This window comes from Podarcis filfolensis (genome assembly GCF_964270895.1).
Source record: "Podarcis filfolensis genome assembly, chromosome: 2".
Classification (NCBI taxonomy): domain Eukaryota; kingdom Metazoa; phylum Chordata; class Lepidosauria; order Squamata; family Lacertidae; genus Podarcis; species Podarcis filfolensis.
The window spans coordinates 41,138,112-41,152,295 of record NC_139605.1 but is presented as its reverse complement, the minus strand read 5'-3'; the positions used below and the strand labels follow the sequence as shown (position 1 = coordinate 41,152,295).

The window sequence follows — 14,184 nt, the reverse complement described above, 5'->3', positions numbered from 1 at the left end:
ATTTTTGTAAAAGAATGTACACTTTTTTATTTTTGTAAAAGAATGCACATAGTTTGATTTGTACAGCCCAGCTCTTGTGAGCACAAATGGTACACTTATTGAATGTAACACGAGGAAGACCTATAATAAGTCAATGTAAAATGGTGTTGAGTTATATCCTGAATTCTTTGAACTCTGTGAGAAAATCCCTGTGAGAAAACCCAAGAAAAGGGGAGACATAGACATGTTCTTCTGCTTCTGGTCCTTGTGGATTGTACCCTGTGGCCATGAATGCCTTGCCCTAGACAGCCTTGTGTGCTTCCTTGGACTGGCAATTCAGTGTTTTGAAGCTCAAACAGATCCCATCCCTTTACTCCTTCCTCTGTTGCTATTTTGCCCTGCCTACTTACTGGCTAGATTTCTAATGGGAATAAAAATTAAAGCTTTTTCCTAACACATGCTGCTCTAAATTGATACCAAGCCTCAGAAGATAGTATTAAGCATTGCCCGTCTTCCAGCTGAGTCCAGGGTCTTCAAATTTCGCTGTCCACTTTAGTTAACTAGAAAAAGCTCAATGAGTAAGTTATGAATGCCCATCAATGTGAGGTCAATCTCACACACCCCCTTACACACACACACACACACACACACACACACACACACTTCTGCTCCTGGGCTTAAGTTTGATTCTGTGTGAACTTTTTTGAATTTGGGTCATAGCCTAGAAGAAGAGGAAGAGTTTGGATTTGATATCCCGCCTTTCACTCCCTTTAAGGAGTCTCAAAGCGGCTAACATTCTCCTTTCCCTTCCTCCCCCACAACAAACACTCTGTGAGGTGAGTGGGGCTGAGAGACTTCAGAGAAGTGTGACTGGCCCAAGGTCACCCAGCAGCTGCATGTGGAAGAGCGGAGACGCGAACCCGGTTCCCCAGATTACGAGACTACCGCTCTTAACCACTACACCACACTGGCTCTCATAGCCTAGAAAAATCAACAGATTTAATCAAGCATGAGGGATAGCTTGGATAGCTCAGTTGGTTACAGCATGGTGCTGATAATGCCAAGGTTGCAGGTTTGATCCCTGTTAGGGACAGCTGCATATTCCTGCATTGCAGGGGGTTGGACTAGATGATTCTCAGTGTCCCTTCCAACTCTACAGTTTTATACCCAGGGAAAGATGGATCCTAAACTGCATGTGGAACAGACACAGGTACCCTGATTAAGTCAAGCAATTCCTACAGCTCTATTAGCGGTTAGTTCTTGAGAGGTTATCCAAGTATTGGAATATCCACATAAATGTTCTTTGCATGTAGTGGAGAACAGTATGTGACTTTCTGTCGGAGTACAGACAGTGTGCAAGGTCTTGTCTCTGTGCAGGAGGAGAAACCCCATGTGCAATTCTTCTTATTTTTCCAGGTGGATGGAGCGGAAGGGGGCCTCCCGGGGCTTCCAGGAGAGCGTGGGGCTACAGGACCCAAGGGAAGCAAGGTTAGTGCCCTTTCCATGCCAGTCTTTTCTCAGCCAATGGAGACTTCCCTACCTATGCACAGAGCGGCTTTAGGGAAGTTCCCCCCTCCTCCCCGGAATAGGGCTATGCTCCACTCTTCTAGTGGTTTTAATAATTTCAGATCTGAGTCCTGTATTTTTCTGACCATGAATGATAACAGAACTGGCATTTAGCTCCCCAAATCAGGGAGCCTTTCAACCCACAACAGAATCTGAGACTGCAGTATTGTAAACTTTCCCCCCTTTAGTGGGGCATCGGGGTTTTTTAACCAGTTGATAAAATATAAACAGATTTGCTGAATAGCACACCCTCAATTTATCTGCCATTTTGAGATAATGAAGAATGTGATGAGACAACATAAAAAGACTATATTAGAAATCTTCAATATGTTCTTTCTGCTTCCCTTTTAACACTCATCTGTTAAAATTTGCTAAAAGATTAACTTAAACATTAGTTAACTGCATCACAATCCAGCATAGGTCTGCTCAAAAGTAAGTCCTTTTGAGTTCACTGAGACTTGCTTCCAAATAAGTGTGCATAGGATGGCTGTCTTAAATCTTTGCCTAGTAAATTACAGCCTTAGTAATTTGAAAAATGAAAACAACAGCAAAGGTGTGAACCATGTGATAGACACAATCTTGGGAGGAGCAAGGTAGCAATGTAGGCATCATTGTTGAGCTTCACATGATGGCATTTGTTACTACTTGGGCATTATGGGTGATGAAAAATAACTAGACCAGGAATGAAGCATCCCTGACCCTCCGTATGATGGATTCCCAGATCCCTTCTGCCATAGCCAGTGATTGGGTTGATGAGGGCTGTACCCCAGCAGTTCCCCAGAGGGCCACAGATTCCCCATCCATGGACTAGAACACACTTCTTTGAGGCTTGCAGCAAACAATTCCTTTTTTCCTTCCGCTTGTACAGGGAGAGCCAGGAGAAGATGGCGAGAAAGGCTCTAGAGGCGATAAGGTCTGAGTATAGTAAGTCTCCCGCCCCTGCATCTCTCCGGCTTCCCCTGTGCCTGCTCTGTGCCTTCGCTTGCCAAGAGGGGGACCTTTTCTTTCCTGCCGAGTGTTTGGCTTTTATCTTGCTTTGAAAATTCTTCTTTTTCTCTATCCCTTTCATGGGTTTCATGAAGAACTCAGCAGTGCTGAGCCAAAAGAGGGGTTACTTGCCCTCCACCCAAGCAGGGGTGCAACAGCAGCTATGACTAAGAGTGGGGTATCCCTGTTCACCAAAGCAGGAATTTCCTGGCCTCGCCATGCTTTCCTTCAGAACTCAGCTTTGGGAGCTTGGCTTGCTTATTCCCATGGTTATTCTCCCCGCCGCATCCCCTTCCAGTACCAAAGGATCCTACTCCACTCCCAGAATTGGGGTGGAAACCATGGATAATGACTGCTGGCACTCCATTCCTCGAGGGTTAGGGTCTCGGCTCTCTCTGGGTTCATGGTCTTAAACTTCCTTTATGCCAGGATAGCATAAAGTTCTGGTTCAAGGGCCTGGAAGAAAGGTGGGACATGAATGTACTAAATAATATCAAAATAAACTGATTCCAGTGAGACTTCACGTGCTTACTTTTTTCAGGTTTGCTCTTGATGTGTGCATCCCCACACTTCTCACTATTTCTCAGGGGTGGTGGTGAGCCAGGGCTGTCCCAAAACATTGGCAGCCTCCATCCATGTCCTCGGTTGAACTGAGCCCAAGTCCCATCCTGGTCTCCTGGGGAAGCAATGCAGACAAACGCATCATAGTGGGCAGTCAAGGAGAGCTGGATATGGATTGGCCCTCGGGATGGAACGTTGGAACAAAGGGCCCGCCTACTTGCCTTTCAACAAACAACATTTTGAATTGCAGGGTGAAACTGGGCAGAAAGGGGAGAGAGGTGAAGCCGGCGAGAGAGGCAGGGATGGCGCTCCAGTAAGTATTGGTGATGGACCACTGTTGGAAATGGTGGCAGGGGGAACATAGTTCTGAAATCACAGCTGCCACTGCTTCTTCTAATAATAAACAGCACCCTGCTTTGAGGAGCAGTGGGGTTTGGGGACATATTCCACACCCACCTGCATTTGATGCTGTATTACGCTGTGGCTGCAGAGGTGGTATTTGATGCCTTGTTGGCCTTCTGTTTTCTCTCAATGACCTTGAATTTTATTTTGCTCTAGGGCCTTCCAGGAGAAAGAGGCCTCCCTGGCCCAGAAGGGAAAGCAGTAAGTAAAAGTGGGGGGAGGAAGCCTCAGTACTGGGGTGGGAAATGTGTGTGATTTGGGGAGTAGGACAGAAGGCAGGAAAGAGAGAGCAAAGAGAAAGATTCAGAGCTCAAATTTTAGGAGGAAAGGTGGAGGGTGGGCTTATTGAAATCCACAAGTCGTATTCCCCAGGTCCAGCCTAGGCTTTCTCTCCATAGCCTTCTGAAAACAGTTGCTAAACTGGCATTCCAGGAACATAAGTCTTGCTTCAAGGCTTTCCATCTGCCACACATAAATCTGTATAGTACAGGGTGGCCTAAAAGTTTACAGTTGAATCAGTGAAATTCATCACAACGGATTATATGGGTACACATAACTAACACACAACAAAGTGGCAGTTAAATTTCAGGCTGGCAGTTGGAAAGTATAGTGGAGTCAGATAAAAGGATTATTTTTCTTTACTGATACTGTGAAATGATGACAGCGAACTTGAGTCAAGAACAAAGAAAGTGGATTCTAAAGCAGTATACCTACTTTTGGGACACCCTGGCAGAGAGACAATATTTTTATATTTATTATATTATATTATAATATTCAACTTGTTATTTCTTTTTATAAGAAGCAATACAATTACATACAGAAGCACACACTGTTACTTTCTGAATGCTTTGTGTTTGAGGTTTGTTTCATATTCTGCATATTTTGCAGAACTTGTTTTGCAGAACTTGTCCATCTGAATATGTTCTTCCAGAGGTTGTCTGTGTAGCTGGTGGTTTTATCTGACCAGATTGTTGGTTACTACAAGCTCTGAAGCTGCAGTAGCAGCCTTGTTCCACAAAGTCATCCATTGTAGAAGTACTTCATGCTACCTCTTCTCCACTTTCTTAACATCTGTGCTAGCGTCATAGTCCAGACATAATTGTACCAGATCTCCAAAGAGATTTTTTCTTCAGTTTTTCAAAATTTATAAGTTGCTCTTATTTTCCCCTTTACATATTGATAATAGTAGTGTCTGCTAGGCTGGGCACTTGTGATGCTCCTCACTCTGACCCATGGAGTCTGGGTTGAATCCCTGAGGCACTAGGAGCCCTGAGTGGTGATGGGCAAGGGGTGATCCTTCTGCTTGTGGGGCAGACAGTGCTTTACCAGCAGCAGAAAGCAAGGGTGAGATTCAAGGAGAAGAGATAGCGTGGGGATAGAGGATTCTCTTCATAATGCATTTTCCTTTCACACCTGGTTGGAATCCATCTCTGTGTTGCAGTGTGCCTCCTTCCTTCCCCACAGTAATAACGTGCTTTGCCTTTTGTGTTGAGTGTTCTACGCTGATGTAACAAACCATTTTTAGGACACTCCCCACCCCACCCTGTTGCCTTGAGAACACAGTGGATTTTTGCGGGAATCCACCTTCCATCGATGCTGTCCCTTGCAGGCCATCATCCTACTGAAGAGGACTCAACTGAAGGAGCTTCCTATTCTCCAAAACCTGCAGTGAGGGTTGTTCAACAGTTCAGCCCGGTTCTTCTACTGAGTGGAGCAGCCCTGCTCCATAAGAATGTTCAGAAGCATTCAAGCATCCAGACAAATGACTGGAAGCTTCCGCACACTGTCTGTGATGTCATGTCCTCACTTTCTTAAGGCCTAAGGAGCCCCAGTGGAATGGTCTGTGTGGTGTTCACAGAAGCCATAGCCTTAAATCTGCCTCAGTAGAGCTCCTTTGTGCAGGGGAGCTCCCTTTTGGGACAGAACTCGGCACTTCAGACAGCCAAGAGGAAACAGGATAGCAGCCTCAAATCTCCCGCCCCCCTTGCAATTTGAACGTTTTGGCTCCTGAACACCACAAACCTGGAAGTGAGTGTTCCAGTTTGCGAACGTTCTTTGGAACCCAAAAGTCTGACACAGCTTTTGATTGGCTGCAGGAGCCTTGGTCCCCAAATGCTTTTGAAGTCGAACGGACTTCCAGAACGGATTCCGTTCGACTTCCAAGGTGTATGTTTCCAGGCCATTCAGAGGACAGCCTGTCCCCTTTGTCGGAGTGCTTTATATTGCTGGTTCATGTGCGTCTGTTTTCTGTGTCATTCCCTCCCATCCAGGGCCTGCAGGGTGTTAGAGGGCCCTCCGGCCCAGCTGTAAGTAACCTTTCTTGGTAGGCCTCAGCTGACCTGAGTCATTGGCTGTGGTTGGCTTCCTCCGCTTGTTCGCTGTCTCTCTTTTCTCTCTCTGTCTGTCTGTCTCTGGTGCAGTAGGAGCAGCTCTGCCTTGGCATTGTGTTGTGAGATAAGGCAAGGGCCAAGCAAGGCTTGCTTGAGGGATTGCTCTGGGTCTTGCTAACTCTCTGGATATTTGAATTGGATCTTTGCAGGGCTTGCCAGGCTTCCCCGGAGTTCTGGGCAGACCGGTAGGTGCTCCCTTTGCTTCTCCCACCTGCTTGCTGTATTTCACTTGCCCCTCACCTTGCATATAGCAATATGCCTCTTGCTAACAGTCTATGGAGTATTTTTGTCTTCACATTGCGCTATAAGCTTTGTAGGGGAGAAGGTCGGGGCAGGGGGAAGTCGTTGGCAGAGCGGTCAAAGCAGAGGCCTGGGTCCAGAAGAAATGAAGCCATTTTTACCTCTCTCTGTACCTGTTGAATGGGGGTTCAAGTTAATGAAGCTTGCAGTTAATATTTGTAAACCATTGTTGATGTTGTTGGAGTAAATGCATGAGGGAGAGTCCACAGCACTAATAGCAATTAAACCATGAGGTCACTGGGTGATTGTAGACCAGGAGTGGCTAACCATGTTTTTTTGGCCTGAGGACCATATTCACCCTTAGCCAACCCTCTAGCACCTGTGTATCAGTGGTGGGTGTGGCCACTCAAAGGACTCACAGCTCTTCTCAGGTGACCCATGCATATCAGCTGAGGAAGAAGGGTTATCACCCACTCCCTGCTCATCAAATGATTCATCTGGTGACAAGTGAAGGAGTCATTTGCTTCTGCATCCGGGTGCTGAGCTGTGTTGACTTTATTTGTCGTCCCTTCCCCCCCTTTTTTGCTGCCACTACTAAAATAAGTGGGACCTTACAGGTGGCATCAAAAGTGCTTGGAGGGTCAGGTCAGACCCCCAGGCTGGGGCTAAAGATCTCTGCAATAGACCAAACGACCATCTCTCTGCCTCAGGCTTTCCTCCCTTACCCCAATAATTTAGAGGTTGTTTTTCCTCTCCCTGTGAACCAATTGAGAGATGTGATGAGTACAAAGAAATTTATTTTGTGAACTGGAGGTGTGCAAGTATACAAGTATGCTTCACAGGAACTTACGCAGTCATTGCAACACCCAAAAAAGTACAGGTGTGGTTTGTGGAGAATCACTGGGAAATGTACTGTGTCCTGCCAGTTCACACAATCCTTTCCCTAAGTGTCTGCGAGCATGAAGAAGCTTGATTGCATTTTGGAAATTCAGTGGTGAAAATATCTCTGAACTGTCCCAAAGTGGAGAGCTCTCCAGGAAGAGAAATTCATATACTGAGCTTTGGTTTCAGTGCTCCATTTGCAGTACTGATTATGTTTCTTCATTCATTTCAGGGCAACCAGGGAGATACTGGACCACCAGGCCCTCCTGTAAGTAAAACTGGCTTTTTTCCATGAGATGCTATTGCATCCTAAAATCCGCTTAGCCAACCATGCATAGAAAAATAAGGGTCCTCAGTGTTTGGGGTAAGGATATGTAGTGTGTGCAGTCTGGATTGTTCCATTATCTAGTAGGCTAAGTTCTGACAGGAGACACCAGCTCCGACTTGATCGGAGACAGAATATGATGTATTGCACAAGAGATTTCTGGCAATAGTTGCTTCCTTCATTCAGTATCAACCTTGTTGTGCTTTGGTTACTGAAAATAATTGCCTTTTTTCTTTTCAGGGTCCTATTGGCCCTCCGGGCGCTCAAGGTCCACCTGGAATAAAGGTATGTATCTGATTTGATCACCAAGAAGCCAAAGAATGATAGGGCTTTTAGAACTACTTTCTACCCAAACCAGTGACAGCTGGAGGCTTATACTCCCAGCCTTCACCATTGCCTGCTGGGAACACCACAAACACATCTCTGAATTCCCATGGAGAACTCTGTTTCTATAATAATAATAAAAAGTGGCACAGGAACCCTATTATGCCAGGTGGTTAGCCCACACCTTTGCAGAAAAGGAAGCAATTAAAACTTACGTATCTGACCGACACAGATTCATAATAGTGAGTTGTTGCATTTTATTCTTCCTATTTACAGGGCGATGCAGGAGAGCCTGGCTCCAGCATCCGAGTAAGTACCTCTAGCCTTCCCTCCCCAGCCCAGCTTTCCTGCTGGTTCCTAGTCTCCTAGCTTAACAGATGTCATTTCAGGGCCTTCGCCCATTGCCTAAGTGGTTCTCATGAGTTTGACCTTTCCTTTCTGACTGTTGATATCTCAGTGTTTCTTGAAAAGCCCTGTTAGTTGGGAATTCAGTACCATTGGTCCGGCTGAGTGTAAGTTTGATCAGAGCTTTCTCATCTCTTCATTGCAGGGTTTACCGGGTCTCCAGGGGAATGTTGGACTCCCAGGATCAGTAGGACCACCGGGACCTGCAGTACGTGACCAATATGTTTCCCTAGCTTCAGAGCTATTGGAGAATTAGGTTGGGAAGTTCATGTCTCCTCCTTCATGTTTATTGATGCTTCTTGTTTGTGTTTATTTTCAGGGTCAACAGGGCCCTCCAGGGTTGCCAGGACAAGTGGTAAGCTTGCTTTGCACCATATGCCAACAAACTCCTCCACACGCCATGCCACTTTACGCAACCAATGGTCGTTCTTCAATGATTCAGGCTTTGGTGCCTGCTTGAGTTGAACCCCCATTGGTACATTTCGGGCCTAATGCCCTTGTGTTTGTCTTTTTGACAAAGAGCAGCTTCACTAACCAATTCTCCTCTTCCTGTGTGGTGGGATTCATTCTCGTTGCCCATTTAGCCGAACACACCCAATATGCAACTGGTTCCCTGGCCACCGTGCCCTCTGAGCAAACCTGTTTGTCCAAAACAATACGGAATGATTTCGTTGCAAAATATATTGCCTCTGTTGTCCCCCGTGTACAGACAAGTGCAGGCAATAATTCCAGCTGTTTTCTCTCCATGTCTTAGGGTGAACCTGGGAAGCTAGGTGTGCCAGGAAGGGATGGAGTGCCAGGGAAAGACGGGGAACCTGGACTGCCTGGGAAAATGGTATGGCCTGCAGTGTGAGGTTGTAAGCTTCCTATCTAAACTGTGATTCTTTTCAAGACTGGGCAAGACACCAAGACTCCACTTACATGATCTCGCCTTGCCTGTGCAACCAAGGTTTGGTTACAGAAAACGGACTTGATTCATCAACTTTGCATTCTTAATACCTCTGTGGCATCATATGCAGAACAGAAAAAATATTCTAAGCCACCTAACTCTATCGTTTTGTATGAAGCGCAAGGATTAAGCTTGCAGGTTAGACAGCAGTAAAGTATTTCCTGTAGTGGTTCAGATCGCGTTTTTTGATAGGGTCAAGTTTGCCATTTTTGAAGCTGAATTCAAGACATAGGGCAGTGGTTTGAAAATGAATTACAGTAGCCATACTTTATGGTCAAAGAGGCCACCTTTTATGTGAAGTCCTCCTCTTCAAAGAAGCCACTGCTCCCAGGCATTTGAGAGTTGCTAGCTGCAATCCTGATTGCACAGCCCAGGGGAGTAAGAAACATTTAACACAATGAGACTTGCTTCCAAGTAAATATGCATAGAATTGCATTGTCATTGTGGGGCAAGGGAGCCTACCTAAAGTCTTACATGTTATTAACTGCTTTTCAGGGTGTCCCAGGACCAGCAGGACCTGCCGGACCCAAAGGAGAACCTGGGGATGCTGGGCTCCCAGGACAAGTGAGTAACAATCTTCTTTTTCTTCTGGAGCATATTGTAATGGTTATATGGGGTTGCTCGTGCGTAAGTTGCCGCCACTCCTGGCTAGGTAGCCTGGTTAAACCTTTCCTGGCTGGACAGCCCTTCACTTCGTGGCTGTTCAGTCGCTAGCAGAATCCCTCAGTGGGCGTTTCTTGAACTTTTTCCAGCAAAGAAGTTCTTTGACGCCAAGTCTACGCCTACTTTCCCTGCGCGGAAGTCTTCTGCGCAGGGTGGGTGTGGGTAGCGGAGGACCTGTGCTCTCCCCGCTGGTCTCCAGCGAAGAGTCCTGGAGCCCTCTCTCCGATTCCCCCCTCCGCCCCCCTTTATCCCTGGTGTTACACTGATTTCCTTCCCCAGCTGATGAGTCCCCTCTCTCCCTGCTTGGCCCTTCTCCGGCATCGCTTGGGAGACCTGCCTCCACTTCTGGCTCCGATGTCAGTTCCCTGACACATATGCTTTATCTTTCTCACATTTGTTCTACTAAATATTTTTGTTCTAGTAAATACTGGCTGAATTTTCCAAATATACATTGTTTCTAATGGTTATTTGTTTAAAATATTTTTATCACTGCATTTGGAAGGACTCAAGATGACTTGCAAACTAAAAAAAAAAAAAGACAGTTACAATTTTTTTTTACAATGAGCATTGTCTCTGTTTTGTTTTATTTTATTTAATGAAATTCAATATACCGTTCAATTCTAGTAAAACCTCAAAGCGGCTTACAAAACAGCAAGAACATTAAATTAAAATTACCAATAAAGGTAATTGTCTCACTTTGCTTTTAAGCATCCATCTCTCTTTCTCCCTGACTGTCTATAGAGTGTTGTGGGGCCTCCTGGAGCAAAAGGCGAGAAGGTAAGCTAAAAACAGGAAAACAGTATAGAGAACAAGGTGAGGGGCACCAATTTGGGGGTCACCTCTGATGCCCAAATGTCTTGGGCCCGCCTGGTACGGTGTACTGAACAACAGTATGATGCATTCTGGCGGCACAAGTTGACAGAAATACAGCAGACCTGGGTCCTTTGGCAGCTCAGTGAGGATTGTAGAAGCAGTTTCAGGATTATGACTCGAAATCTGCTTGCCGTACAAATATTACCCCTTGAAAAGTGGTGGTGTCTGCAGTGGGTGCAGATCAGTGCTAATTTATTTTATATTTTCTTACACTTATAGCTAACCATACTTCTGTCATGCAATCCAAGGTCATGTTTGTCTGGTTCGCAGGTGGTGGCCCATCCAGCCACTGACCCAGACCTGCTGAGCTTCCGCATAGTGGTGACCTCATGTAGAGCTTTCAAACTGTATCATGGAACTCGGATGCCATAACTTGTCAGAACTGTGCTGCCTGTTCACTAGCGCCGTGAGCTATGGCTCTTCTGTTTCAAAAATTTTCCAGCAAGACTGAAAAAGGAGCATACTCTCTCTGTGTTCCATAGTCTTCATGGAATCTAAAGAGGGAACTAAATTCAGTCAGATAAAACAAATGTGCCTGCCACTTACTTTCTGGAAGTGTGGGGAGAAGAGAATACCAACTTTTGAGGGTGCGGTGGGAAGGTTGACTGGATTTGAAGGGAAGCTTCAGAAGTACTGATAATCTACATTATCTGTTTTAGGGTTCACCAGGTGACTTTGATGGGGAAATTTTTGGGAAACCGGTGCGTTGGCCTTTCTTACTACCTTTTTCCCCATTTCTGTTTCTCAGACTCTTGTTTCCCAAGCCAGGTATCAATGCTGATCTTTCTACTTTACAGGGTCCCAAAGGTGATCGAGGGATTCCAGGCCCTCGAGGAGAAAAGGTAAGAAACAGATTTCCAGGAAGGAGCCTTGGTGCACTCTCTCTGAGTCCGTGTCTGTCTGTCTGTCTGTCTCTCTCTCTCTCTCTGGAAGCTGAGGACTTCATGGAAGTCCTTGAAGCCTTGGCTCATTTTCAGTGTAGATACCTCTAGATAACTTTCCTTTCTCCATGCTAGGGTGAACCTGGGAATCAAGGAGATCCTGGAGATCCTGGAGAAGATGTACGTACTATGTAAAATGAAATGCATGATCAAAGTACCACTGGCATGGAGGGATCCCTGTCCAATGAATGTGACTTGGGTGTTGGAAGAGTAGCCATGCATCATCTGATTTCCTAAAATGGGGTGCCTGTTTCCCTACGGAGGCAACCTCCTAGGGTGAACGATTGAACGAGTGTGTGTGTGTGTGTGTGTGTGTGTGTGTGCGTGTGTGTGACTGGAGGGACAATAGGCTATGTAAAAACATAGCTGCCTGATATTCATGAAGCAACACAATCCTAGATGAAAATATGTGGAAGGCTAGGCAGTGACAAAAGAACCTGAGGCAAGTCCTGGATAGGCGAAAAATAGACCTTGTAAAGTGTGATAGATTGAAATGACTTTATTTTTAGAGTGGTTATTCGTAATTTAGTGCAATACCCTGGGGAGGATACCCAGTACCAACAAAACTGGGCAACCTTTTCTTTAAAACCCCCAAAACAGAACTCAGTCTATAACATACCCAAGCAACTAGTTCAATGGTTACTAATGCTTAACAAAATCTGCCTTCCTGTAATTTAAACCTATTACTTGCTAACATTTTACTGCCTATCCTCAGAGCATATGATGGCCAATTCCCCTCACCCCGTCTCTTTTATACTGCCTTTTTTGTATTCAAAATGTGTTGCCTCATTCTTTTCTCTCCTGCCACCTTAACATCACTCTTAACATCAATGCACCTAACACCTTTTGCTATTTTTCTGTTTTTGGATTTTAATAGGGAGCCAAAGGATCATCTGGAATCAAGGGAGAAAAGGTATACAGTGGTTCTCATGTGTTTTGTTGAAGCTTCTGTTGATTAAAGTCCAAATGTTTATTAAATCTTTTAAGTGTGCTTTTCTTGTCCATGTACAATATTCTTAGATGTTCCTAACTCTGCATTGTCCCAAGTATCTGTTAGTGGCCAGGAACTCAGTAGCAGTCAAAATGGTGCTGATAAATGGGGACTGAGAGCATCCATGTTATATTTCATCTGAACTATCCTGTTCTTGTCCAGTTTGCAGCCCACAGAGGAAGTTTGCCCAGTCCAGTCCAGTCCCCACTGAGCCTGCTGAGTTAGGGAAGTTGTTGTCTCAACCAGAGCCCAGAGTCATCTTGGGTTCTATCCCCTTGGAAGAGCTGTGAGCAGCCTTTAAAAGGCCTGTAGCTATTCTGCAGTCGCATGGCTCTGTGTGGTTGGGGAATAGGAGAAGCTGCAGGTGACTCAACCTCAGACACTGGAGATGATAGGAGAACCACATCCTCATCCCAGGACAGTGTAGAAGTAAGTGCTGAGGGATCCCCTTCAAGGGGGACGGCCAATGCACCATCTACATCCGCCTGAGATTGACACTGGGACCCCAAGGTAGGGACCATAACATCAGCTTGCTTCCCAGTCAGTGAGCCACCTGAAAATGAACTAAATTATGCCATCCCTTCCATGTGAGCTAACGACCCACCATTAGCACTCTCAGTGCAGTCTATTGGGAGATAAGCAACCAGATCTTAATATTTATTCATTATCTAGGTACACAATTGCTTTTTCTTTCATCTGCATCATTCAGGGTTCACTTGGGATTGGCCAACAGGGACCTCCTGGGCAAACTGGACCTCCAGGATTAAAGGTAATCCCTTTCCTGTTACTTCTGTGACCCCATGGTATGCAGCTTTTTGGATTTTGCTCCTTTACACAGCTTTAGCCTCAGGATGCATAAGCCTCTTCAAACTATTTCAGCACTGCCTTTGGTGGACAGCTCCTGCTGAAGAAACTTTGCTATTCTTCTTATGGTTTGCAAATCAGAACCAGGAAAAAGTAACATCAAAGTACTACGTCTTAGAATACAGAACCAAATACAGAGGAATGTTAATGTTCCATAGCTGAGATTGTAAATTTGGAAATTGCTTCATTCAGTACTATACTCTAAGCCTGGGTTTTGGGTTTCTGTTCCTTTTGAGTTTTAGCCAGATAAAAAAGATATTTCAAAGGCACATAATCTATTCAGTTCTATTGTCTAGGTGTATTCGAAAGGTTAGAATAATAATTATAAAACTATGAGTGCAAGCCTCATACTTAGCCACTTTTATGAATTTGTAGTGAAAATGGTTGTCAGATATTTGGGATGGGGGAAGAAGGGGGTGTGGCCATAAGGATTACCTATTTCTGGATCTGACATAATGTCATGCGGTTTCTTTTCAGGGAGACCCTGGCTTGCCTGGACCTCCAGGGCCTCCAGGTTCACCAGGCGCAGCTGGGATTCCAGGCCAGCCAGGTCTGAGAGGAGAAAACGGACCAGCTGGCCTTTCAGGACCTCCAGGAGAGAGGGTAAGGGAGGTCACCACCACCACCCTTCAAACTCCTATGCTCTTCCTTCCTCTGTTGCCAAGATAAATTAATGGTAGTCTTTAGGAGCCACAAGGAGCTTCAGGTGTGTAGCTGTTCCATGACTGAACATTATTCTTTTGTCGGATGCTTTGATAGCTGCCCCAGGATTGGCATGTGATTCTGAAGTTGTCCATAGCAATGAACATTGTCCTAGTTTATTTGGGCTTCCTTGTAGCTTT

The 14,184-nt window shown here is 45.4% G+C and overlaps 1 protein-coding gene across 8 annotated transcripts in view; it reads left to right on the top strand.

Annotated features, from left to right (window-relative positions):
* Positions 1 to 14,184, top strand: part of COL7A1 (collagen type VII alpha 1 chain) — a 107,619-nt gene that overhangs the window by 74,820 nt on the left and 18,615 nt on the right. For 6 of the 8 annotated variants that reach the window (XM_083602818.1, XM_083602819.1, XM_083602821.1 and 3 more), the window contains 19 exons: positions 1,396 to 1,467; positions 2,414 to 2,458; positions 3,344 to 3,406; positions 3,652 to 3,696; positions 5,766 to 5,801; positions 7,240 to 7,275; positions 7,573 to 7,617; positions 7,933 to 7,965; positions 8,207 to 8,269; positions 8,381 to 8,416; positions 8,816 to 8,896; positions 9,506 to 9,574; positions 10,415 to 10,450; positions 11,206 to 11,247; positions 11,344 to 11,388; positions 11,563 to 11,607; positions 12,365 to 12,400; positions 13,188 to 13,247; positions 13,820 to 13,945. In XM_083602818.1, coding sequence (XP_083458944.1) covers positions 1,396 to 1,467; positions 2,414 to 2,458; positions 3,344 to 3,406; positions 3,652 to 3,696; positions 5,766 to 5,801; positions 7,240 to 7,275; positions 7,573 to 7,617; positions 7,933 to 7,965; positions 8,207 to 8,269; positions 8,381 to 8,416; positions 8,816 to 8,896; positions 9,506 to 9,574; positions 10,415 to 10,450; positions 11,206 to 11,247; positions 11,344 to 11,388; positions 11,563 to 11,607; positions 12,365 to 12,400; positions 13,188 to 13,247; positions 13,820 to 13,945 — 1,014 coding nt within the window. Of the gene's footprint in view, positions 1 to 1,395; positions 1,468 to 2,413; positions 2,459 to 3,343; positions 3,407 to 3,651; positions 3,697 to 5,765; positions 5,802 to 6,034; positions 6,071 to 7,239; positions 7,276 to 7,572; positions 7,618 to 7,932; positions 7,966 to 8,206; positions 8,270 to 8,380; positions 8,417 to 8,815; positions 8,897 to 9,505; positions 9,575 to 10,414; positions 10,451 to 11,205; positions 11,248 to 11,343; positions 11,389 to 11,562; positions 11,608 to 12,364; positions 12,401 to 13,187; positions 13,248 to 13,819; positions 13,946 to 14,184 lie in introns of all 8 variants that reach the window. The other 2 variants (XM_083602820.1, XM_083602817.1) reach the window with 1 other exon arrangement.